Source organism: Melospiza georgiana, chromosome 31 (genome assembly GCF_028018845.1).
Source record: "Melospiza georgiana isolate bMelGeo1 chromosome 31, bMelGeo1.pri, whole genome shotgun sequence".
In the NCBI taxonomy this organism is placed as follows: Eukaryota; Metazoa; Chordata; class Aves; order Passeriformes; family Passerellidae; genus Melospiza; species Melospiza georgiana.
The window spans coordinates 2,296,778-2,323,267 of record NC_080460.1 but is presented as its reverse complement, the minus strand read 5'-3'; the positions used below and the strand labels follow the sequence as shown (position 1 = coordinate 2,323,267).

Below are 26,490 nucleotides of genomic sequence, written 5' to 3'. Positions count from 1 at the left end.
ACGGGGGAGTTGTGCGTGACGTCACGCGCGTGGGGAGGTGCTCGGGACGGGCCCGCGGGGCCCTGAGGCCTCCGACAGAGCCGCACCGGCGCCTTAAAGGGTATCCAGGATGTGAAAAATGCATGTGATTGATTGGCTTTTCGCAAATATTCAAATGAATATTATATGTGTTGTGTTAGAAAGTGATGCTGTGTTCATTCTCTTAAGTAGTGATTTAAATATAGTTTTAGGTCATAAACAATGTTAAAATAGAACCTATGCTGTGTAAGACACTTTTTTAAAGAAAGGACTCACAGCGAGATAGCAGCCACAGGACACCTGAATCTTTCAGAGAAAAAGAATTTATTGCTCTCTTATCAGATGAAACGAACTTCTCCCCACCTCGAAGGCGCTGTTAGGATTCAGAGGAAGAAGTTGATGATGACCAGACAGAATCCTGTATTTGAATGGAATTTATGCATCGTGTATGAGGTGTATGAATATGCAACAGGCTGTTGATTTTAAGCGTTAACCCTTGTTAACGTGGGTCCTTTTTCGGGCTCGTGCTGCCCAGAAAAAGGTACCTGGACATCCGTAACTCTTTGTATTTGTTGTCTCATATTGTCCTAATTCAAATTGTCCAAATTATTGTTACTCTGATTGTGTTACTATTTTTATAACCATTTTATTGCTAGTAAACTTTTAAAATTTAAAAATAACAAGTGATGGGCGTTTTTCACAGCTGAGGGGTGGGTGGAAGACACTGACAGCTTAGAAACGTCCCCAGCAGGTGACAGGTGACTTTATCCCTTGGAATTTTTAAAGGCCCTTCCAACCAGAGCCATTCTGAGATTCCATGAAATATTACCTGGTTTGCAGAGACTAGAGGAGAAAAAGCAGTTCATTGCCCCAGTGAAAAAAGGGTCTGGAACCCTTTGGTTAATCGATGCCCAAACAGTTGAACAGTGTTTTAAAAAGTAGAAAATAAAATGGAGTGGAGGGGTGAAAAAAGGGACCGAGCTCCCAAGTCTGCTGCCAGAGCTCCCAGTTTAAATAGTTTAAAGGACTTTAAACTGGGCTTTAAACACATTTAGATTATGTATAAAAGAGCTTTTTCCTGTGGGAATGAGGGACACAGATGAGCCTCCTCTCCTGTTCCGGAGGAGACTCATCTGTGGCTGTTCCTGTGATGAGCACGGGCCTTTAGGAAGGTCCCTAAAATGAGGAGCAGAATCACTTTTTAAATTTCCATTCTTACAGCTGTCCCCAGCCCCACCTCTCGTCCCTCTTGTCCGAGAAGCCCAGAAAGGGACACAAATCCCGCCCAGTCCCCCCCCCTTGTCCCCATCTCCCCTCAGGGGTCACGCCGCCGCCACACGGGGCCGAACTACACCTCCCGTGATGCCTCGCGGCGGGCACCGCCCCGGCGGCCAATGGGCGAGGGCGGCGCGTGCGCGCGCGGCTGCGCAGTGCGGCGGCGGCGGGGGGCGGGCGGGGGCGGAGGCGCTCGGCGGGGCCGCACCGGCACAGCCGCTCCAGCGCCGCCGCCGCCGCCAGCGCCTCCCTCGGCCGCCGACCCGCCGGAACCCGCCGGGCCCCGCCAGCGCCTCCCTCGGCCGCGGCGGGCGCTGGGGGCGGGCGGCCTCCCCGGGGCGGAGCCGGCGCTAGCGGCGGGGGCGCGGAAATCGAGGCCGGGGCTCCGTCGCGGCCTTGCTGGTGCCGCGGGAGGAGGAGGAGGCGGAGGCCCCGCGCCGCCCCCGCCGCCGCCTTTGTCTGCGCGGGGCCGGGCGGACGCGGCGGGGCCGTGAGAATGGAACTGACTGAAGGTGAGCGCGGGGCCGCGGCCGCCCCGGGGCGGAGGGGCCGCGGCCGCCATGTTGCTGCTGCGGGAGCTGCGGCGGCACCGGGGCGGCGGGGCCGGACCCCGGGCAGAGCCCGGTTCGGGCAGAGCCCGGTGGCGACAAACCCGACCCGGGTTTGCCGGACCAGAGCCTGGTCAGGACAAGCCCCGGCTCTGCGGGACCGCCGGCCGGCTCCGCACTCCCCGCTCCGGCCCCGCCGCTCTTACCGGGGCCGTGCCCCGTCCTGTGCCGGGTTCGCCCACGGGAGCCGTCGGTGTCACCGTGCCGCGGCCTCCGCAGCTCGGGGAACGCGGTTTTATTGCGCGCGGGAAGAGCTGCGCATCAGCCGAGGGTTTGTTGCCGCTCCGCTGTTGTTTTTCTGCGGTGCTGTTGCGTTGTGCTGCACTTTGTTGTGGTCTCGCTGTTGGCTGGCGGTGCGCTCGGTTGTTTCGGTGCAATTTGTTGTTAAAAGTCTGAACGATGACACGGTTCTACAGATATCAACTAGCCCGAAGGACTGTATGAAGTAGCCAGTTGTTATAGTAGGTGGGAAAACTGTAGCGTGTTTTGATGGCTGTTCAAGTCTTTCAGTGGCCTTTTGCAGAGATGCACAGTGAATATTTTGGTACTTACATGTATATATATTTTTTTATTATTGTTATGAACTGCTTGGAAGGATTTTGCTCCTGAGCATGTGCTTTATGAAGGTGCAGGGTAAGAGTGAAGGATGGCGGTCAAACACTGTATGTTTTGTTTTAATACAAGCATATTTTGCATTTTCCAGTTTCACAACTTTGCTTGAGTTTGAGAGGGTTTGTTTGAGACACGTTGTGGTTCTTGCCCTGACTGTGATACCTGACTTCTGGCTTCATAGCAGTATTAGCCCATGATTTTTTCCTGAAGATCCAGAGTTTTTGCTCCATATTTTCCATTTGAATCCCATGGCTCTCTAAACAAATGAGTCCCTGAGCTCCTTTTTCAGACAAACCCCAAGTTGTTTCTTTCCACAGCACCGTGGGAAACTCCTTCCAAACGCCCTTATCTAGCCCAGTTACAGATGTGACTGTTTTTTCTGGCACTCACAAACCAAACACAAAACACCTTTACAAAGGTGCACAGGGAAGCAGCCTCACCTCGTGCTTTAAAGTTTGTCAAGAGTGCTCTGATTCACCACTGGTGTCTGCCAGGAGGAACAGCTCACCCCAGCTGGAGTCAGGAAAAATCCACAGGTTTCCTGTTAAAGACTCAGGTGCAGGTGAAAATTTGGTGTTGTCTTAAGGTGTGCAAACAGAGCTTTGTCTGGGGGATTTGTTAAGGACGTGCAGAGAGGGGTGGGACAAAGCAGATTGAGTGCAGGGATTAGTAGGAACATTTGTTTTATTTCTCTCTGCAGTTCATACAGTTGTGGCCCACCAGGATGATGTTCCAGGTGACACAGGTGTCCGTGTTCCAGGTGACACAGGTGTCCCTGTTCCAGGTGACACAGGTGTCCCTCTGGGCCGTGGTTAACCTGGGAGCAGAGGGTGTGAGCTGCAGAGAGGTGTGAGAGTGAGGTGTGTGTGAACTTAGGGCTTTGAGAGGTCAGGAGTGATTGCATCACTTCAGACACCCAGCCTGTCCAGCCAGGCAGCTCTGTCTGTCTGTCTGTCTGTCAGTCTGTCAAACACCTGCAGCAGTGAGGAGAGCAGCCCCAGTGCAGCTTGGATTGTGAAACTTTGGGGTGAAACAGCACAGGAAATGGCAGTAAACATCTGTGGGGTAAGGAGGGGTGGGTAGGATGTGAGCAGAGGTTTGAATCTCTCTCGTTTAGGTCTCTGTGGACAGGAACTGGGTGGTGTTTGGACATTGAGATGTCCTGCAAGTTCTGCTTTTGAGGTTGGTGATAGAAAGCCCAGCTCAGGGTGACGAGGCAGTGACACCATTCTGAGCACACACTCTGACTCACAGCAGTGCTTCCAGCTCCTGCCTCACAACACACACCTTCCATCCAAAACACACTTACCTCTGCCTGCTCTAGCCCTGGCTGGGCACTGTCAACACAAAAGATTTGGTAAAACCTCTGTTTAAAATGTTTGTATGCTGGGCTTCATCAGTAGCTGTTGTGTTTTTCCTTGCTGTGGTCACAGCCAGACCTACAGAGCTCCCTGATTGGGAATAAGAAAAGCTGTGATCACACAGGATTGGAGTTCTTTGATAATCTGAGGTCAGTTGTTGTTTAGTCCAATGCAGCATGGAAGCAAGGTTTGAGAACTTCAAGTCTTGTTTTCTGAAAGCAAAGTTGAAAAACACTCGTATTGAAACTGGTTTTAGGTAAGTGGAAATATTGGTGAAAAAGTGAACCTGGAGGATCTGTAATCTCTGCAAAACCTTCCCCTCCCTGAGCACTCACTCTTGGAGTGGAACTGGTTTTTTGGGTTGTGCTCAGGATGGGAACTGAAACTATCAGTGTTCACTCTGCTAGGCTGCCCTGCCTTATCCTGTGCTGCTTCTATTTTACCATTTACCTTTTCCTCTGTTCCTTTGAATTGTGACTCTCCCATGGATGACAGGAAAATATTTACTGAAGGTGTGTCAAGGCTCAGTGTTTGTAAATGGCCCTGTGTCCCTGTCTGCCCTGGGAAAGGACTGAGCAGAATGGGGGATTTGCACCTTCTAAGAGGAAATGTTCTCATCAGGAAATACAGTTGCACTTTTCAAAGTGTTAATTTCAAATTGTTTCGTTGTCGATTTCATTGCAAGTTGTTTGCAGCCGCTGTGAAGTGTCCATTTCCTACAAACCTTGAACTGATGAAATAGTTTCTTTATCTGTTCATCTCCAGTGTTGTATCAGTGCAGGATCTGTTATGGGTCATGTTTGGAAGCCAAACTCTGCAGTTCACAGAGGCTGCCACGGTGGGTTCATAGAGTAATCACTGGCATAGTGAGAAGAATTTATTCTGGAATACTTTTCTGCAAGATCAGCTGGAAATCCCGTTATCCTGTGGTCTGGGTGGTGTTGCTGTGTGGCAGGGACAGCTCTCTGTGGTCAGGGTGGGGTGTTCCTCACATTAGTGCTTAGGAGGGACAGACACAAAGTGATCCTTGCTTGGGTTTGGCTGTTGAGGTTCCTGTGTGCTCAGGGTTCTTTGTTGTGTCCTGGTTTTGTGGTCACTCTCACTGTAATCCACTTCACTGGGCAGCACGTGGGGCAGAATTTTGGGCAAGGAGAGTGGGAAGGTTTGGGTGTGTTAGCAGTGATGGCAGTGAGGGGCAGAGAGCAGCCTCAGTGCTTTGGGGCTGCTGGGGCACTTTGTGCAGCCCTGACCCTGGTTCTCAGCCTGCTCAGAGCTCCTGAGGAACCAGTTTGGGAGGGGGTTTGATCCCAGCTGTGCAGCACAGGCTGAGAGACACAGCTCCAGAACAAACAAAAAAACCAAATAACTGTTCTTTAACTGGTGGCCCCTAAATGCAGTGCTTTGGAGTTCATTAATCCACATTTCTGTCGTGTAGCAAAACAAAGCACAAGGGCAGCCACCTCTGCAGGGCCTGTGGGAGCTGCACTGGCAGCTGGGACTGTGCCCTCCCAGCTGTGGATGTTCCTGAAGGGCTGCCACAGCTTCCCAAGAGTTTTTTATAAGTATTCAGAAGATTGAACCTGGTTTTAGTAAAAAATAAAAGCCGGCCTAGTGTGAGAATCTGCTGTTTGCTCTTTGGTTTGGCAGATGGAGAGTAACAATTCAGTGGTAAATTGTACAAACAGTCCCACTTCCTCTTCCCAGAACAGGGGTGGCTTGGGGTTTTTGACCTTGCTGTGCAATCCCAGTGCTGCTCCTCAGATCTGCTGCCCCTGATGGTGCTGCCTGTGTTGGTTTGCTGGCTGATGTGCAGAGCTGTGGAGGAAGGGATGGTTTCGTTGCCCCAAGGTTTAAAAGTTCCTGCAATGAGAAAATTATGCTGCAGAGCCTTGTGGTGTTATTGTCTTGAATTGCTTAATTACAGTGACAAACGTGCCCAAGTCAATCTCACAGGACAGTGAAGATGAGGACAAACATCATCAAAAACATCACCCCAAAACATCCAGCACAAATCTGTTTGAGTTTTTATTCCTGTTGGAACTTCCGTTACTTTTTGCTGTCTTAGAGGAGGGAAATTCTCAGTGTTAGGAAAGCTCTAAGGTATTGAGAGGGTGAGAATTGCATGTGGGCAGGGTTTAGTGGAGGTTTCCTGTAGAAGAAGTGTCTGTGGGATGCATTAATGTCATTTCTAACCCAGACCAAAAGGGCACAGTAACCCACACAGGCACAACAAATACCATGGGGCTGTGTTTGCTTTGGAAGGGCTGAGCTAACCTTGTGGGAAGCAAACTGGTGTTTCTTACCTGCAGGTCAGGTCAGTCACTTTGTGTTGCTTCTTGTTGAACATTGAGCTGCTTACATGAATGCCAAAGCCTTCTCTGAGCCTGCAGTTGAATTTTGGAAGTCTTTGATTGAGTCTGGTTGTGGTGTTTTAATGTGCACAGGAAGGTTGAAGGTGTGGAATCTCACTCAGTGGGTCTGTTGGTGCTGAGGCTCTGATCCATACACTGCCTAATATTAAAATAAAGTGTGAGGGGCAGGAGAATAACCCTCCTCACACAGCTGCTGGGAGCCAGTGCAGATTGTACCCTGCTTTTCTGGGAAGGGAGGAGGTTGGGAAGCTCCATCTGAGGCTGCTGCAGGGCACTGGTTTCCCAGTGGCCAAGGTGGAATGACCCACTTGTTTTCATTGTGCTGTTGCTCAGAGCATCCCATGGCTTGCCCAATTTTGGCAAGGAGGTGGGGAGGGAGGAGGAGAAGAGGTTTCTCTGTTTGCCTTTCTGTGGTGTTCCTGGTTTGTGCAGTTTACAGTGACAGTGTCAGGACAGCTTGGTATCTCTTATCTGCTGCAGGGTGAAATGCTGTCCAGAATTGCTTCAGGCTGGAATAACCCTTCCTAGGGCATGGCTAGGAAGGCTGGGGAGTTTGGCACTGTTACTCTGACTTTGTAATACTTTGGCTTATAGTTCTTAAGCACTCCTAGGTGCTTCTGATATTTTTTTAAATGTCTTGGGAAAGAAGAAATTTGCCATATGAAAGACATGCCAGTAAAGGCTCAGTAACGCCAGTCCTCTCTAAATCCACATGAGGGTGTCTGTTGAATAGAGAGGGGAAAATTGTTCTTGAGATCCCTTTTTTCCTCAACTGTTTAATTTGCTTAATTACCGTTCTTTAATTTACACTGACTTCTTATTTCCCTTCCCCTGCCTCTAGGCCCTATGAGAAAAAGGGAAAGCTAAGGATGCTGGAGCAGAACAATGGATTTCTCTTTCTCTTTCATGCAAGGGATCATGGGAAACACAATTCAGCAACCACCTCAACTCATTGACTCGGCCAACATCCGCCAAGAGGAGGCCTTTGATGGCAGCAGTGACATTGCCGAGGATGGGGGCCGGACGCCGTACGAGGCCGCGCTGCAGCAAGGCTTCCAGTACCCCACGCCCTCAGAGGAGCTGCCCGCCCTCACCAACGGCTACCCCCCGGCCATCAGCATGTATGAACCCCAGGGCAAGTACCAGGGCTACCCTCAGTACCCCAATGGGTCTGCCAATGGCTTTGGGACAGGCAGGAACTTCAGCCCCACGGAGTATTACCAGCTGGAGAACTCCAATGGCAGGCAGCACGAAGTGCTGGAGAAACCTTCCCCTCCTCCCCAGCCGCCTCCACCACCGCCACCACCGCCACCTCCACAAGTGGGGATTCCAAAGAAGACTGGCTCACCAGAGATCAAACTGAAAATAACCAAAACTATCCAGAACGGCAGGGAATTGTTTGAGTCCTCCCTGTGTGGGGACCTGTTGAATGAAGTCCAAGCCAGGGAGTACGCTAAGGCAAAACATGAAGGGAGGAAAGAGAAAAGGAAAAAAAGTAGCAAGCATGACTCTTCCCGCTCGGAAGAGCGCAAGGCACACAAAATTCCAAAATTAGAACCAGAGGAGCAAAATGTAAGTGGAATGGTAACTGAGCCATGTGTACACCTGGTGTTGTTGATGGAGAGCGTGTCCAGCAGGGTTTGTCCTTGTTCTGGCTGTGTGCACGCTGAGTCACCAGGCTGTAGTTGCTCGTCAGAGCCTCAGGATGAGGTTGCCAGGAGCTGTGTCTGTAGGTAACACAATGGTGGTTTAAAGGCTCATGTGAAAAACATATCTTAGAAAATTGTTTTTAAATATTATTTAGTGTTATAATATGTTTGCTACACTCTGGTCAGTGTTGAAGATGGAACTTCTGGATGAAAGCTCACACATTTCTAAAATTGCCTCTCAAAAGAGTGCTAGGTTGTGGAGTGGAAAGTGAGGTTCCTTGGGGTATTCAGCAGTGAAGCATTAATTAATCATGTACCATATTGTCCATATCCAGAGGATGTACATCAGGTGGTGTTAACTGAGATTCTGGGAAGCAAAGACCCAGATTACCTTGGTGCCCTCTCATTCTTTTTCTTTCAGTTTCATAAGCCACTCCAATGCTTCTGTTTCCTTTCCTCTTGCTTGTTTCTGCACCTCTGTGGTGCTGGTTTCTGCCTCTCCCACTTTGAGGCAGGAATGGGGAAGTTGCCATTTCTGGCAGGGACAGAAATTGCCCAGCACAGGCTGGGCTGTTACAGAACATAGCTGAGTTTGTTGTCAGGCCTGTGGAAGCCCTTGGTGCTTGCTGTTCTCTTCAGGGAGAAGATCCTGTCCTGCAGCACCAGCTGTGATCTGGTGGAGTGGGTTCTGTGCTGCAGGGAGCTGCTGGGGCCCCTGTGAGGCTGTAGGAGCTGCTGTGCTCTGCTGGCACTCCCTGAGCAGCACCTCTTGCACTGTTCCTGCTTTCTGGCCAGGCCCCATCACCCCCACATCAGCCTGTCAGTTTGTTTCCCCTCTTACCAGTGACTCCTGTTCTACTCCTGGAGCTTCAGCTGTGCCTGTCCCCCGTGGCTCTGTTACCTGCTTGCCATGAGAATGGAATCTTCTGTCTCTCACAGACTGAACCAAAGCCTTGCATCTTGAATTCCAAGCTCCTAGTCATGTGTGCCATCCAGAGTTCAGCAGAAATCTTGGTCTTGCTACTGTCTTCCTTGTTGCTTTCATTTCCCTTTCTAAAGGTGGTGTTGCAATAAATGTTTTGTGGAGCCCAGCCCTGTTTCAGACATGGCCTGCTCTGACAGGAGCGGGATTTTCTGCTGGTGCTTCTCAGTATGAGTTTGCCAGGGCAGTCTCAGGTCCATTGTCCCATCATTTTACTTTCCGCTGCATGATTTCATCTTCATGTACACTTTTGTCATCTTCAGTGTTAAAGGTGTGAGATTTGTGGCTTGGGATCATCTTCATAGGAACAAACAACTTTTGGTACAACTGTGGTTTTATGGGTTTGCATTCAACGAGGCTGTGGCAAGTCAGATGGTCACCAGTTGTTCCTTATTCTCATTCTGTAATTTCAGAGGAAATCCACTGACTCTGAGGGGATGCCCATACTGGAGAGGCTGATTTAAAATGGAAATGTTGTGAAAACAGTGGTGAACATCAAGCTCTGAATCCTTGTTTTGAGAATCAGCCTCTCTGCTCAGTAGTTAGCCGTGTTCTGTGAGGAGCTGGAATTTTGCAGCCTGGCAGAGGGGAGGTTTCACCAACTCCCTGTAGCTAAAGAAGGGCAGCAGTCAGTGCTCTGCTTCCTGCTGTGCAGGGAGGAAGAATTTCTGCCCAGCAAAGAGCAAAGTGATTAGTGTTAAATGGAGGTTGTGTACAGACAGCTCCAGATGAGACATGGGCTGTGCCCCCCTGAGCTGTCCTTGTCCCTTCCTTGTGTCCCCAGTTCTCTGCAGCACACAGCAGGGACTGATGTGGGGTCTGTGCTTGGAGTGGCAATAATGGGGTCCTCAGCATTATTAATTCCTCGCTGCTTGTGCCTGACTGCTCCTTCTGCTGCTCTTTGAGTCCTTTGACTTTGTGCTGCAGGGAAAGCAAGTGGGTGGCATTTGTCTCCTGAACCTCAGCCCCTGTTCCCTCACACCCACCCCACGTCAGTGTCAGCTTCTGGTGGGGGCTGATTCTGCTCTGTGTTGTGGATTTTTGATCCTCCAAATATATTTGTCAACTCTATGCAATATAACATCGATTTTACAATGGTCATGTTGTGTATTTAGCATAATTTATGTACTGCAGTTCTGGCAAATGACTGGTGCACAGTGAGACTCACCACATCACTGTGGATATCCTCACATGGATTTTTGGAAATTGTTTGTTATTTTAGGTGTGAAGTTACTTGGATTTGCTGTTTATGAATGGATGTTCTTCTGTCATCTGTTACAGGAGAACACAGTTATATTTAGGTGTGATAGTAATGTAAAAAGTGTAGGGGAAAGCAGGTATTTCTTTATTGTGGTGTTACTGTGTTACTTAATAGTCATATTCACATTTTCTGGGTTCACGGTTGCTTTTCTCTCTATGAATTATCTTTTTCTGCCTGGTTTCACTATTATCTTCTGTTGTTTTACTGTCCCTTTACAGTAAGTCTTGTTTTCCTTTTTTCTCTTCATTGTTACCCATTTCTTAGAGACCAAATGAGAGGCTTAGCACACTCTCTGAGAGACCAAGAGAAGATGCAGTGCTGGAGGAAGCCCCGGTTAGTACATGCACCAATTTACACTTTGGGAGCTCAGAGAATGTCTGTTTCTTCCATTGATTCTTTAATTTATCTGCTAAATCAGTTGTCATTTCTTTTAAACTCTTATTACTCTCATTACTGCATCAACTCATCTCTTATTGCACTGGATTTATTGCTTTATTTTATTCCTAAATATTTCTTTTATTTTATTCCTATTTTATTATTTTATTTTATCCTAAAAGCAGTATTTCTAATCAACTTAGGAAGCAGAATCCTTTTTTTGGGGGGGGTGGCAGTTGCTCTTTTGTGTCTCTGTTTGTCAGTGATGTTGTTACATAAATCCCATCTGCGTGCAGCTCCTTTCTTTCACGTTTCTAAGAAATGTTTTTCTCATCTTGGATTATCAAACCTGAGGGATATCTGAGAGAACAACAACAACAAGTCCCTGTGGATGGTATGTGCATCCCCAAGTGCTCTGAATCCTCTCCTGTGACTTTAATCTGGTGTTTCCTTTGCAGGTCCAGCAGCTCGTGCCATCCCTTCCAGCACAGGTCACCCACGACGTCAAGTTCCAGGTTGGGGATCTGGTTTGGTCCAAGGTGGGGACGTACCCATGGTGGCCTTGCATGGTGTCCTGTGATCCACAGCTTGATGTGCACACCAAAATTAATACAAGAGGTGAGGCAGGAAGCTCTTTGCCAGAGTGGCAGGTGTCTGTAGCTGTTCTGTTATTAAAAATACCCTCATGCTAAACTGCCTTTGTGGGGTGAATTCTGCTGTGTGTGTGCTGAACAGGACAGAACTGGCACCTGGCATGTGATCTCTGCAGGTGGCACTGTGGCAATGGGCTGGTGCACAGGTGTTTCTGCTTTTCTCAAGTCAGTGGGAGAGTTCGGTGTGGGCAGGGTGTCCTGAGCATCTGTTGTTGTGTTGTGAGGGTCCCCAGGATGAGATTTGACTGCAAGTTCTCAGAAGACTGATTTATTAAATTGTCATATCATATAAAATTATATACTAAAACTATACTAAAGAAAGAGAAAGGAGACATCAGAAGGCTAGAACAAGAATGATAATAAATACTTGTGACAGACTCAGAGAGTCCGACACAACTGGCTCTGATTGGTTATTAAGTTAAAACAATTCTCATGGAACCAATCAAAGATATACCTGTTGATGAGCAACCTCCAAACTACATTCCAAGCAATCAGATAATTATTGTTCACATTTCTTTCCTGAGGCTTCTCAGGAGAAAATCCTTAGCAAAGGGATTTTTCAGAAAATACGATAACAAGCCTCCATATCAGACTGTTCTGGATCTGGGCCACTTGGGCCAGGTGCCTTCACTTGCAGGAAGGAGGAGGAAGGTGTGAGCTGAACAGAGCAGTGTTGGTACAACTGCTGAGTGGTGTTTGCCCTTTCAGGTGCCCGGGAATACCACGTTCAGTTCTTCAGCAACCAGCCAGAGCGGGCCTGGGTGCACGAGAAGCGCGTCCGCGAGTACCAAGGGCACAAACAGTACGAGCAGTTACTGGCTGAGGCAGCCAAGCAAGCCAGCAACCACTCTGAGAAACAGAAGGTACAGGGGGCACTGGGGGGATCATCTCTGTAAGGGAGATGCTCCAGGGCTTTGTCCTGGGAAGAACTGGCTGCATCTCACCAGCAGAGAATTCTGTGTCTACATTTATTGAAGTAAAGGGTGACTATGACGAGGGGGAGAAATGATGTATCTGACTCTAACTTATTAAAAGGTTAATTATTTAATTTATTATACTATAATATATTAATAATTAATTACTTTATTATACTCCAAATGTATAATACTTTATTGTACATTTCATCTAAACTGAATCTGCCAAGCACTTAGTTTGCATACAACTGCACAGAACTGCACTCCTCTCTTCATTGCTTTGTGATTGTCAGCAGACAGACATACACTCTCTCAGCCCTAATAGGCCAAGGAAGTAAAACATCTTCACTTTTGATAAACAATCTCTATATTGACACAATATAGGCACAGTAAGTGATAAGAATTGTGCTTTCTCTTTCTCTGAGGTTCAGAGAACGTGAATCTCAGAAATATTCTTGGGAAAAATTATGCCTTGCTTTTCTCTATGAAGAGAACGTGGCAACATAGATTCAGTGTCAAAAATACCCTGTAAATGGAGAGCAGACTGCTGCCTGAGAGATGCAGAGACCCTCAGGGTTGTGTTTGAATGCTGTGGTGGCAAAATCTTCAGTGTAACCACTGCTTGTCTTGTCCCCTAAGATTCGCAAGCCGCGGCCGCAGCGGGAGCGAGCGCAGTGGGACATTGGCATTGCCCACGCCGAGAAAGCGCTGAAAATGACCCGGGAAGAGAGGATAGAACAGTACACCTTCATTTACGTAGACCAAGAGCCAGAGGAAGCTTTGGCCAAAGCCAAAAAGACTGCTGCTTCCAAAGCAGAGGCCAAGAAGAACCGGCGGCCGAAGGCGGCGCCGAGCTCGCAGCCGGAGCACGGCCCTGCAGCCCCGGGCTCTTCACCCTGCCACGGCGAGCGCCGGCAGGGCCAGCGCAGGCACTCCAGCCCCGAGGAGGAGGAGGAGGCTCCGCCTGTGAAAATCGCCTGGAAAACAGCTGCAGCTAGGAAATCCCTGCCAGCTTCCATCACCATGCACAACCTGGATCTGCAAAAGTGTAACATGTCTCCGGTTGTTAAAATTGAACAGGTTTTTGCCCTTCAGAATGCTGCTGGGGATGGAAAGCTCATCGATCAATTTGTTTATTCCACCAAGGTACGTGCTTGGTGCAGTGACCCTTTTTTTGCTCCTGAGTTATCCTGAATCTGCCTTACTGGGGAGCTTGAGCTGTGTCCATCAAGCTTTCACCACCCACGTTCCTTTATTGGAGAGATTAACAGACAGATGTGACAATAGAATCTTTCAGGGCACTGAACCCCACATTCAGTGCAGCTCTGGCAGTAACTGTTTTGCTGGTGGCAGAGCAGCTCCCTACAGATGGCAGTATTTTTGTTTATAACACATTAAATATATTAAATATCTATATATTAATATATTAATATAATTGATATTAATATATCATTATAGTCATATATTATTGTATTATGTCAATGTATAATTAATATTAATATATTAATATATTAAATATATATAATATATTCTGCTTCCTACTTGAAATAGTAAAAAAAAATTCTTGATAAAATCAGTGGTTTTGTGGGAAACAGATGACAAGACTGTTCATAATGTACTAAAAAGTAATAACTACGTTTTGTGTAACAGACTTTTAAATTGAGTTCTGCCTCTGAGCTTCCTTCAGGTGCACAGCAGCTTCCCACAGTCAGTGTAAGGAAAAGGCTTAGGACTATTTCTGTGCCTCCTTCTTCTGCCTCTCTACCTGGAGAGTGTTTATTTCATCCTAAGCCCTATAGAGAAGGTAATGTTTAGAAAAGTCACTGGAATTATTTTTTCCTTGTGTGTGAGGGGAGATTGAGAGGGGTGGAAAGTTGTGCAGGGAAGCAGCTCCATGGCAGATTAATCCTGTCTATGTGTTGGCTTGGAGAGCATTGATTGTTTCTGTTCTGAGATTCAGGGGCAGGCCTGTTACCTGGTAGCAGCGCAGCTTTGTAACAGGGGAAGACAATCTTTTCCTTTTTTCTTTTCAAGGGAGTTGGTAACAAAACAGAAATAAGCGTCAAAGGACAAGAGAAACTGAATTCTTCATCAGCTCAGAGAAGTGAGAAAGCTGTGGTGCAAAATGCATCCTCTCCTGAGACAACTTCTGGGGCAGCAGGTAGGGAAACTGCAATCCTGCTCTGAACCTGAGCCTGCAGCATGAGAACTCAAATCTCAAACCCAGCATTTTGTCATTACTTAAGAATTATTAACATTTTTCTGTTCACAGAGTGATTGTAATGAGCATGGCTAATGTCACACGTGGTGAGCCAACACACACAGCATGGCTGTGGGGTGGGATTGGTGGTTTGGCCTCTGAACTTTGTGTCTGCAACTCACAGCCTGAGGCAACATACTCAAGGGATGATGTCCTGTGCAGAGCAATGGAAAGTTGGTTTAGAAGACAACCCAGTGGATGTGTGTTAGCAGAGTGTTGCCATGGCTTTTGGTCCCAGATGGAAAATATGAGAGCTGTCATGAAAGCAAAAAGAGTCAGGAGGTGGCACATTTCAGTAGGGAATGTCTGAATCAAGCTGGAGACTCCCTAGGCTTTGTTGTTCAGTTTTTGCAGGGATTTTTTAAAACTGCTTCAGCTAACTCCATCCAGATGAGGTGGTGCTTGCCTTCTGAAGCCATCACAGAGTTTTGAAGCCATCATAAAGTTTGGAACTATCAGGTCTGAGGGAGAAGAACCACTGAAGCAAATCATGGAACTTGGGCCTGAAATGGGAAAACCTTGAATGAGCTATTTGAACCTCATAATGTTGCCAGGTGTCACTTCTGCTTTAACTATCCATCCATTTGATTATTTCTCCCTTTCCAAACATGAAATAGATGAGAACCAGAGTCAGGAATCTCAGTGGTCAGCATCCATGAGTCCTGTGCAAACACATTTCAGGTTCTGGGTGTGTGCTGGTTTTAGGCAGGGTTGTTTGCTGGTTTATGGAGTGTTTGGGGCTGCAGCACTTGAATTTCCTGCTGTCAGGGGGGATTCCCCTGCTGTTGACAGTGGTGGTTCTTTCCAGCTGTGGTTGCTGTGCCTCCTTGAATTGCCTTGCAGCAGGAGAGGCCATCTCCATCTGCTTCTCTCACCTGGGATCTAAAGGCTTCAGCTTCCCTTTGGCTCCTCAGATGTAGGGGGTGGGAATTCTGAGCCTCTCTTTTTTCATTTTCTCAGGCTTTTTGGATACATAACACTGCACCTGCTAACACCCTGTAAGTGCCTGAGCTTACCTGCAGTGCACACTCCAGTCACTGTCAAAGCCATTTCCAAAGCCCAGTTTTTGGTCCCCTCTTGTGGAACATAACTGCCAAGTCCTTTTTTTCAAATGTAAGGTCAGTGGAACTTCAGAATTCCTTTATGGTAAAGTATTTCCCAGACTGACTCTGGGAGTCCTTATAGCTAACCTGGAGTTAGATACACAAAATTCAATAATGCTGGAAAGATAATTAATTCCCTTACATGAAACTGCAAGAGCAGCCCTGAGAATCCCTGGCCTGCAGACACTGTACTGGGATTCATCTCCAGGAAGGTGGAGGGCTGGTCCAACATCTCTCCTGAAACTTTGGATGAAAATAAACCTGAAGATGGGATGGGAGCATTGTGAAGGTGATGGCTGGATCCTTGGAGGGCAGGAAGAGGAGAAAGTGCCCATTGCAGTGGTCAGTGTTGCTGTCAGCCAACATTAGACTCTCCAGGAATTCTCTGATCCAGGGCTTGATCTTTTCTCCTTGGCTTCAGGGAGAAAATCCATTCTTGCTTAAAGTACCTGTTGGTCACATCTGCTCAAATTTACCTGAAGCTGCTTCAGGGGGTTTTGGTCACACAGCAAAGTGACAAAAGATATTTCCCAGCTCTGATGTGGAGCCCCACTGCTGCTGTGCAAGTTCCTCAAGGGATGGGGCCTAACCAGAAATTACACATGGACAGACAGGATGGATGTTGACCTCAGTCATTAATTTCTAAATTATTAATAACTAATTGCTATTTTTCATTAATTAATATGCTGTAAAAGCCTTTTCCCTCTAAGAAAAAGAAATTTTTCCCCTCAGAAATCCAGTTATTGTAACATAATAACATTTCCAGCTATGTAGTTTAGTTACTGAGACATTCCCAAGCCATGCAGCCATGAGAAAAAAAGTTTTCATTTTTTTTCTCTGCAGTTCTTTTGCAAGGCTGTCTTTCAGTCTGGTTCAAGCCCATGTGTTTCTCTAGATACTGGATCTTCTGACAAGACCAGGCAGGTTTACAGCTCCTAACAGTGCATCCATCTGACACAGTCAGCTCCCAAGAGTTTGCAGTTTTGCTTGGAAGAAAACAAAGTATTTCCCAGTTGTCTTGTATAGTTGAAACCTCCCAGGCTGAAAATCCAACAAAATGCTTCCCAAAAGCAGCTCATTGTAAATGCTCAGGTGCCAGTTTTGTCAGCCCCAGGTGTGGTGCTTGTTCCAACAGCTGCCCATAGTGTTGTGTCCATGGTTCTCCATGTGCCTGTTGAGGAGGTGCTGGAGCACAGAAAGGTCTTTTGATTTTGCCAGCCTTAGTTACCAAAATTCCAGTAGCTCCCTCTTCATCTGTTGAAATGTCACAGTAACCTTCATTAATCTGAGTTTGTTTTCTATGCTAATGCTTTGAAAAACTTGTTTTTTCACATTCATCAATGATGGTAACACATCATGGTTGATGCCTCTGTTTGTGCTGAGTTTTTCTTCACCTCAAAACTTTCAGGTGAGCATTGAGGTCTGGTGTGGCTGCAGGTGGTACAGGGTGGGACAGAGGCCATCACCCCACAGAGGGGGACACAGATCTGGCATTTGGGAGGAGATCCTGAAGCTGTGCTTTGCATCTGAAGTTTCTAGTTTGTTTTTGTTCAAAGGAGTTGGTTGTGGCTACCTTCCCAAAACACCAAAGATGGACTGTTTGGTTCAGAATTACCCAGGTGAAGACCATGCCAGAGAGGTGTGTTATGGATTATGGAAATCTGTTTGCCCTAATCTGAATTCCAGCCTTTTGTTCCAGTCTGTTACTTGTGTCTGTTTTCTGAAGCTGATCTCTGGAATCAGAATGTGTGTCTGCAGCCACAGCACCAGCTGGTCAATAGCTTGGAACTGAATTTAAAAATAAAACATTCAAAAGAGGACAAAGTCTTGGTTTCATTCCTTTACCTCTTGGTTTGGTGTTGCACATCTTGCTGTGCCTCAGAAATACAAGGAATCAAATAATGGAAACCTTTTTCCTTCTTCAGGTTCTGTAGAAAAGAAGCAACAGAGAAGATCGATTCGAACCCGCTCCGAGTCTGAGAAATCCACTGAAGTTGTGCCAAAGAAGAAGATCAAAAAGGAGCAGGTTGGCTTCCTCCATGTAGAGAGTTAAAATATATTGTATTCATAAATGTTGTGGCTTATATTGGTGCCTTTTTATTTTTCTCCATTTTTCCCCATCGGGTTTCGGTTTGGACTATCCTCCATGAAATCCCCCTGTCAATGCCATTGCTGTGACTCTGCTACTGGCATCTTCTCAGTATCAGTCAGGCTATGGAAGTGATGGATGACTCCTAATGAACCTGCCATGTTTCCTTTGAGATTTCTGTTCTGAGCAAAATGGGTTTGTTTCAGTGATTTCTCTTGGATGGAATTGCCACCAGGTTCCTTCCTTTGGCTCTTGATTTAGCTGCTGGTTTGTGATGAGGCTTTGTTTTTTCAAATGAAGTTAGAGTGATTAATTTGACCACTTCTGAAAATGGACTTCAAGAATGATTTCACTTAAAGATGAATAGTCAGACTTTCATGTTGGCAGACATCAGCAAAACAGTTCTGGGATACACCATTTTTTCCTGAAAGAGTTCTGACCTGTACAGGGCATTCCTTTAATCTGGATGTCAGACAGACAAATGTTGTTGCTTTAAGAAAATTTTAATGATAACAAATTTCTGCGTGGAAATGAGTAGGAGAGTGCAGTGGATGGACAGAAATACCAAAACTTGCATACACTTTAAACAAATTTGTCAAAGTTGTTGGTTCTTCTCCTTGCATGGTTGATTTTTCCCGCTTCAAAGGCCTCTATCTGAAAGCTGAGAATTTTATATAAATGTTTAATAGTTTAGCTTTTCCCAGTGAGAATTTTTAAAGAGGGATAGTCAGGATGAAGATTTATATGGGAAGGGAAAAAAATATTTTTATCTCTTTAATTTATTCTTTGCCCTTTGCGCTTTGTTTTGCACTTCCTTCACTTCAGAGACTGAAAGTGAACTCGGTTGCTTTTTTGGGGTTTTTTTTCCTTATTTTTCCTTTGATGCTGCAGCATTTCTGCACTGCTGTGCAGCAGAGAAGTGCTCCAGCTCGAGGCAGTTTCTTGGTGAAACTTTAAAGCAATTCAGGTGTCGGGTGTGTGACACCTGATGAGGACTGTGGAGCCTCTTGGCACGAGCTGTCGCAGCCTCCCCCTTTCAAGTGTTTTTATGTTTGTAAAGGTTTCTTAATTTAACAAAGGTATAAGAACCAACAAGATGAACTTCATGGATGCCAGGTAGCTTCATGTGCTTCTCTTACCTGGCTGACTCAGTCTGTGGACTTTAATTAAAGTGCTTTTCTCAGGAGAAGTATCTGGCTAAAGTGCAACCCAGGGGTAATGCGCAAAACTTTGAATGTATTAAGTTAAATTTTAAAAAAAAAGAAAACTTAGTAACTTCTTACAATTATGCAACAATATTTGTTACCCAAAGTCAAGTTTTCTTGATTCCCCAGTTAGTCTGCAACAACTTGGTATAAAATTATAACTGGAACGAGTACAATTAATGGGAAAAACAAAATGTTGATGCTACTGTTACAGTGACTAGTGGAGAAATAAAAGTGATTGTTTAGATTTTATATTTGTATTACAAAATGTATCCTATACAAATCCTTCTACTGTATGTTTTTACCTATTGTACAACAAAATAAAATATTTTTTAAAAAAATTATAGAATAATCCTTAAATATTTACTAAATGTGTTTCTCCATGCATATGTAACCACATTGCAAAGCAATAACTTGTAATTCTTAACCTTGAAAACAGGATTTTAGGCTACAGCTTACATCTGTAAATATTACCCAGTCACCAAATTCCCACATCTTCCATGTGTGTTGGCAGAACAGTTCCTAAACTTCTCCCTAGGGGTCAAGGACTGGAAGTGCTTTTGCAAGACTGTAAACTTGTGCATTTGTGTGCTGCAGTGCCTGTGCCCTGGAGTTCCAGCTGTGTAGAGCCCTGCACCACGGCACCTGGGCAGGCCTGTGCAGAGCTCTAGACGGGGAGCAAGGGCTGCAGGAGCTGCAGGGAGCAGCGAGTGACCCACCCTGTGCCTCACTAGCCCAGTGCCAGCCCTGCCAGGGGCACCCAGTGTGCTCACACAGCTCTGTGGGCTTTGCACAGCACCAGGAGTGACTGGCCCAAGGGTGCTCCTGCCTGCTGGACATGGATGCAGCGCTCCTGGCACCTTCCTGCCCCAGGGCAGAGAGGAAGGACCTGCCTGGTGGCCCCGCCTAGTGGGCCCTGGCTGCCAGGGCTGTGGGCACCAGCCTAGGCAGGAGTGGATCCAGCAGGACGTGGAGACTCGGGCTGAGGAGGGGGTGGCAGCTCCCACCTGAATTGTAACCCCCCTTGAACTGACCTGTTTGCTTTTTGGTACTAGGGAGAAACTTTCCTCTGGTGTTAACTGTGGATTTTCCTTTCAAACAGGTTGAAGCTGTCCCACTGGCAGCAGTGAAGACGGGGCTGCAGAAAGGTGAGTGAGAGGTGAAAATTAACTCAGCTGACCTTGGTGGCCTGTGGCCTTTTGGCAGCAGCTTTGCTCCATGTGAGCCACAATGTTGGTGCTCTGTAGGGCTGAGCTCAGCTTCCCTGGGGACAGGCTGTGTTTGGGGTTTTGGTCCTCATGCATTGCTGGGGGAGGATGTTGTTTGTTCATAGCTGTAAGCCCCCAAGAGCTTCTGGGCATTCTTAAAAATCTCTGCTTAGCCAAAGTTAAAGATGGAGGATGAAGAGCAAATCTAAGGATTTATCCTGCCTTAGAGACAATTTATTGCCTTCCTCCACTGCATCACCATGTTAAAAGTTTATCAAAACTCTGCCTAAGCTGGTTTTCAGTTAATTTTCAGGGAGAATTCAACTAGTAACAAAATTGCAAACTGAATAATTAAGACAGATAATGGAACCCAAGCCCTCATCTTTCTTTCCTTTATTAAGTGTAGGAGAAAAGTCGAGACCATGTATTAAACTAATTTTAGTGTGTTGTGTTAAGGTGCCAGTGAGATTTCAGACTCCTGTAAACCCTTAAAGAAGAGAAGTCGTGCCTCCACTGACATGGAACTGACCAGCTCAGCCTACAGGGACACGTCTGACTCTGACTCCAGAGGACTCAATGATTTGCAGGTAAAGGTTTCATAGTTGGTTCTCCCAGGAACCTGAACAAGCTGTCAGTGTACAAAAGGCTTTTCAGTTGATTATTGCTAAATATGTGAACCCTATTTTCTACAAAATTTTGAATCTTTTATTATCTAAAAACATAAAACCTAGTCTGTTCTAATCCCCTCCACTGATTTGTTGTAAAAGTGCAATATTTACTTACAAACTTTCCTGTTACTTTGTCTGGCAAAGCATTGGTTTAGATCATTATTTGCTCTGTGGAAGGTTTGAAATTCTTGGGGAATTGGGAGATGCTGCTGTGTCTGGTGTAACTCCTAGAGATCTCCTTATGGTGTTTGGCTTTTACAGGTAAAATATATCAAGAAGGCAGCACTTGTGTCATGCCAGTGAAGTCCAGGACCTTTATGTCTCTTGACCTACCAAATGTTCTTTTGCTCAGCAGTGACAGAAGTACTTTTCCTGGTGTGGTTGTGGTTTGGCATTGTCTGGTTTGAGAGCCATGGGTTTTTCCTCTTTGTAGGGCAGTTTTGGGAAACGTTCAGACAGCCCCTCAGCCACTGCTGATGCTGATGCCTCAGATGTGCAGTCAGTGGACTCCAGCTTATCCAGGAGAGGAACTGGAACAAGTAAAAAAGACACTGTTTGTCAGGTAACTGGTGATACTGGGAAGTGATGCATACTAAATATGTATCCCCTATTTCTGTTAGTTGTCTTAATTTGAGCTCTCAGCTAAAATATCAAGGTTATTAGGAGTTTTTATGTTCTGGAAATGATCCATATTAAATGATTCCTAAGCCCTCCTGCAGGCCAGAAAGCTCAGCAGCTGGAAGGTAGTGTCTAATCCATACATGCCAGCATCAGTAGAAAAAGTATAGATGCCATTTTCTGCTCCATTTGAAGATTCCAGATGGTTGGTCAGGATAGGACAGAGCAAGAATTTTTCAGTATTTAAAAAAACATAAATCCTGGGATGTTCTGTCCAGTTCCCTGGTCAGTAGTAAAGGACCTGAAGAGCCAGAGCAGCTTGTTCCCTGAGGCATGGAGGGCAGGTGGGTGCTGTGGTGCCTCTCCTGGCACCAGAGAAAGGTGCAGCGAGTGCTGGCATTGTCCTCACCCTGAGGTTTGCCAGGTTCAGTTCTGCCTTACCCTAATTCTGAAGCAATTCCAGGCAGTTGTGTTGCTAGCTCCTGGTGTGTCAGGGTGCCCTGTTCCCTGCTGAGCTCTCTGCCTCTTGCAGATCTGTGAGAGCTCTGGCGAGTCGCTGCTGGCCTGCGAGGGCGAGTGCTGCAGCATGTTCCACCTGGAGTGTCTCGGCCTGAAGGCCATGCCTGAGGAAAAGTTCATCTGCACCGAGTGTAAGAATGGTGAGTGTGTGTTCCTGTGCCTGGAAAATGGGAGGGATTTCCCCCTTTCCTCCCGTTCTGGTCAGAGCAAACCAAGGTGGTGCTTTCCGAGGGTTTCTGAGTTAAGTTTGGGTTATTCTGTTGCTTTTTTAACCTCTGTGACCAGATTCTCATTTTCCATTTAGCAAGTACCTTGTAAGAAAAAAAAAAAAAAAAAGGGCTACTTAGGGTTTTACTTGGAATAAGAGATTTTTATGTGAGCAGCTACTCCAGTGTTACTGTGGATCACAATAACCCAGCCTGCTGGATGGGAAGGATCCTGTATTGCTCACAGTCTGTTGGCTTCAGAATTTGTTTGGATAATATCAGTATGTCAGAGTGTGGGGCTTTCAGTTGTGGGTTTCTCTGGGTCTGCATTGAAGGCACTTGAGACAGTAATTCATGTTCATACTCAGGTGTTTATTATTTCTTATCAGTAAAACAGCCTCACTACTGTGAGTTTGACAGCTTTTCATTAGAAGGCACAAAATGGCCAACAATCTCTTGTTCCAAGGACTTTTAAGACTAAACCATCCAATTAAGAACTGACACCTAGATTATTTCCCCTTTTAACCCAATAACTGATCCCAATGTGGACTTTTCTGCCCAATTACAAAATGCCACCCAAACCCATGAAGAAGAAACATAAAGAAGAAACCCAGGATGACACCCCATGCCCTCCATCTTGCTTCCATCCACAACATACTAAAAATCCCAAAACCTAAATTTCTCACCAAGTTATACACCTACACTACTCTCTATAATCTATTTCACACTTTTGTGGATTCTGGTCTATCTTGAAGTCTGGGAAAGTTTCTTCATGAATGAGGGTCAAAGTCAGTGCTGCACTGGGGGTCAGGGCAGACAGGGAAATATTCACTGGTGGTGCCCTGGCTTTCCACATCAGAGTTTGCTTTTACAATTGACATTCCTTATTCCTTCTCTTCCAAGGAGAGCACACGTGCTTTTCCTGCAAGCAGCCTGGCAAGGACGTGAAGCGCTGCTCTGTCAGCACCTGTGGGAAGTTCTACCACGAGTCCTGCGTGCGCAAGTTTGCCACGGCCCTGTTCGAGTCGCGCGGCTTCCGCTGCCCGCAGCACTGCTGCACCGCCTGCTCCATGGACAAGGACATGCACAAAGCCAGCAAAGGTGAGGCCAGCCACAGAAATGTGCCCTCTATTGACAAAATTATCCTTTGTCCCCTTGGAGGAGTGATAAAACTATTCTTTGGCCACTTAAAAAGGGAGTAAGCCCAGACGTTCACTCCTCAGTTAGGTGAAGACATCTCATAGAGACCTGGAGGATTTCACCTCAAACTTAAGGATAGCTAATTGCACAAGAAGCCAAAAAGTCTTGTATAGGAGTGTGCTTCTTGTTGACAGAGTGACAAAACTATCCTTTGTCCCCTCAAAAAGGAAATAAGCCCAGAAGTTTCTCTCCTCAGTTAGGTAGAAAGATATCTGGTAGGACCTGGAGGACTTCACCTCAAACTTAAGTATAGCCAATTGCACAGAAGCCAAAAAGTCTTGTATAGGAATTGCTCCCTGTTGATGGAGTGACAAAATTATCCTTTGTCCCCTTAAAAAGGAAAGAACCCCTCTCCTCAATTAGGTGAAAAGACATCTTATAGGACCTGGAGGATTTCACCTCAAACTTAAGGATACCCAACTGGACAGGAGCCAAAAAAGTCTTGTATAGGAGTGTGCTTCTTGTTGACAGAGTGACAAAACTATCCTTTGTCCCCTCAAAAAGGAAATAAGCCCAGAAGTTTCTCTCCTCAGTTAGGTGGAAAGGCATCTCATAGGACCTGGAGGACTTCACCTCAAACTTAAGGATAGCTAATTGCACAGAAGCCAAAAAGTCCTGCCTGAGCAATTTACCAGAAAAATAAGAGAACAAGGAAACTAATTGCTTTTGTGAGGTGTTTTACCACAGGTGTCTTGCACCTGTGTGGTGTTTGTGAGGGTCCCCAGGACAAGGTGAGAGATGAAAATCTGACTCCATGTTCTCAGAAGGCTGATATGATATGATATGATATGATATGATATGATATGATATGATATGATATGATATGATATGATATGATATGATATGATATGATATGATATGATATGATATGATATGATATGATATGATATTGAAGAATACTATACTAAAACTATACTAAAGAAAGAGAGAAAGGATACAGACAGAAGGCTTAACAAGAATGATAATGAAAAACTGGTGACTGACTCTTCAGAGTCAGACACAGCTGATGGGGATTGGTCATTAAGTAAAAAGTGCATAAGAAGGTTTGTTACAAGAATGTGAACATCAGAAGGCTTAGAAGAACAGAGCAACAGGTTTAATGGAAGCCAGAGGTTCACAGTACTAGGCCAAAGAATGTTGATTTTTGAAGACAATTTGTAATGGCCTTGTGAACAATTATTTTTCAAGGAAGAAGATCCTCTTAGAAATGAACTAAAATGTTTAAAGCAAACAAACAGCCTCTGGAATGATGGAAGATTTTCTTAACAATTTTAAAGCGAAAGTTAAGGGGTAATATTTTGAAACTTTCTTTAGAAAAAAGATGTAGCTGTTTCCTTTTTTTACACCATTAGAATAGACCCAGCCTTGCCTGTGTCCTGTCCTGACCTGAGCATTGGTTGGTACAAACACTTTTTCTGCTGACCTACCTCACTGCAGCTGCTCAGCTCTACTCACAGCTCTGCTGTCTCTGAAGCCTGCACCTTGCAGCTTTCCCAAAACCCTCTAATTTTGTAGATTCCCAGAGTCCCCAGTGGTGTTTTCCAGCTGGCTGGCTGGTGCTAGCCCTGGGTGTGTTTTGTGTTTGCAGGTCGCATGGCGAGATGTCTGCGCTGCCCCGTGGCCTATCACTCTGGAGACGGCTGCATCGCTGCAGGAAGCTTGTTTGTGTCATCCCACATCCTCATCTGTAGTAACCATTCCAAAAGGACTCACTCCTCATCAGCTGTAAATGTAGGCTTTTGTTTCGTTTGTGCAAGAGGTGAGACACTTGGTTTTTTTTCCCTGTTTATAGTTCTGTAGTTTACAGTTGTCAATTATAGTTTGTAGTTGTCATTTGTGTAGTTTAGTTGTAAAAATAAGTGTTTCGTGAGGAACTCCTCCCTTAGGGCTTGCTGGGGTTAAATGCTGCCTGGGATTTTTTATGTAATTTAATTTAATTTTATTTTGGTCAGCAGTTCTCATGAGATTCAGCTTGCTGTGTTGGTCCATTTGATAGCCAGAAGCAGCACCAGGCACTCAGGCCCACTTGTTCTGCCTGTAAAGGAGGGAAAAGCAGATCCCAGTCCCCCCATTCCAGCCTTTTCATGCTGAGAATGCTGTGTTGTTAATCACTATATTAAGCAGAAGGAGATTCTTTCACTGCTACAGATTTACAACTAAATTTTAAGGCTAAAAGGTGGGATTTACTCATGAACTAGAATAACTCCATTTATAACTGCCTTCACATTTGAGAACTTTGAAAGAAAACCTTTAGCAGTACTGTATGAGCAGGTTTCATGCTGAGCTTTTCCATGTGTCAAAGTTCTTTTTTTTTTCTTTTTAACTTTTTTTTCCCACTTGTTACTTTTATGGTTCTTCAGTCACCAGAGTTCTGCCAGAGAGCAGCTTAAAAATGTTGTTGCAGCAGTTACCTTGGTCTCAAGATTCAAAAGTACCATTATTCTCTTGGAATAATATTAATGTGTACTTTCTACAGAATGCCAGCAGTTTATATTGGATGTGGTCTCTGCAGCCCTTTTGAGAGTCACTAATAGGGAAATGAAAGTGAGCTGGATTCTGAAGTTACTTGTTTTCATTTGTGTTCATTCAGGTAGAAGTTTAGTTTGGCTTTAGGAATAATTACACGTCTCAAGAAATGCAGAAGGAATTTTTCATGCCTTTCCTTTTTTTTTTCTTCTTTCCACTTTACATTTGTTTAATAGTTCTCTTTATACCTGAATCTGGCTCCATCAGAGATGCAACTGCACAAGTCTGGATTTTCTCCTGGCAATCTAAGCAACCTCTTGTGCCCTGACAGATAGAATTCCCTGTCCTTTGTATTCCCCAGATCTTAATTAGGAGAACTTGAACAGTTCCAAACCATTGCCACTGCCTGAATCTTCTGTGTCTTAGAGCAGCTCTGTACTTGTTCCTCTAGAACATTCTTGTGGGGCTTTTGTCCACCAGGCCTGGCTGGAATCAGGAGTGAAAGCACTGAGCCACCTGCTCAGAAAGAAACAGGGAACTGAGCACTTCAGAAATCCTTGGACATCTCTATGAGAATTTAATTAGTGCTGATTTAATTAGTGTTAGTTGCTATCAGAAGCAGAGACTTTGTGTTTAGATGCAGTTACTGAAGTGAGAAATGTAGATGAGAGACAATCTATCAGATATACAAACTTGCTTTGAAATACAAGATATTTGAAGACCTCTTATTCAGCACCCTGCAATAACTGCAGTCAGCATGGTGCAGTTCATTTGTAGATTCCCTTGTTTTAGGAATCCTCCCAGTGATGCATGTCCAGGTGGGCTGACCCCAGTCTTCTTACAGCAGTGCTTTGGGCACCATCCAAGA

At 45.7% G+C, this 26,490-nt stretch overlaps 1 protein-coding gene across 2 annotated transcripts in view; it reads left to right on the top strand.

The window, feature by feature from the left end:
• Positions 1-1,691: 1,691 nt before the first annotated feature.
• The window catches only part of NSD3 (nuclear receptor binding SET domain protein 3), a 37,728-nt gene continuing 12,929 nt past the window's right edge, over positions 1,692-26,490 (top strand). Inside the window, exons 1-14 of one of the 2 annotated variants that reach the window (XM_058042357.1) lie at positions 1,692-1,805; positions 7,088-7,818; positions 10,403-10,471; positions 10,972-11,131; positions 11,875-12,029; positions 12,720-13,226; positions 14,115-14,241; positions 17,369-17,469; positions 19,840-19,885; positions 20,402-20,532; positions 21,047-21,175; positions 21,764-21,890; positions 22,860-23,057; positions 24,745-24,915. In XM_058042357.1, the coding sequence (XP_057898340.1) occupies positions 7,132-7,818; positions 10,403-10,471; positions 10,972-11,131; positions 11,875-12,029; positions 12,720-13,226; positions 14,115-14,241; positions 17,369-17,469; positions 19,840-19,885; positions 20,402-20,532; positions 21,047-21,175; positions 21,764-21,890; positions 22,860-23,057; positions 24,745-24,915 (2,608 nt within the window). In that variant the 5' untranslated portion in view covers positions 1,692-1,805; positions 7,088-7,131. The remainder of the gene's footprint in view (positions 1,806-7,087; positions 7,819-10,402; positions 10,472-10,971; positions 11,132-11,874; positions 12,030-12,719; positions 13,227-14,114; positions 14,242-17,368; positions 17,470-19,839; positions 19,886-20,401; positions 20,533-21,046; positions 21,176-21,763; positions 21,891-22,859; positions 23,058-24,744; positions 24,916-26,490) is intronic. The other variant, XM_058042356.1, reaches the window with a different exon arrangement.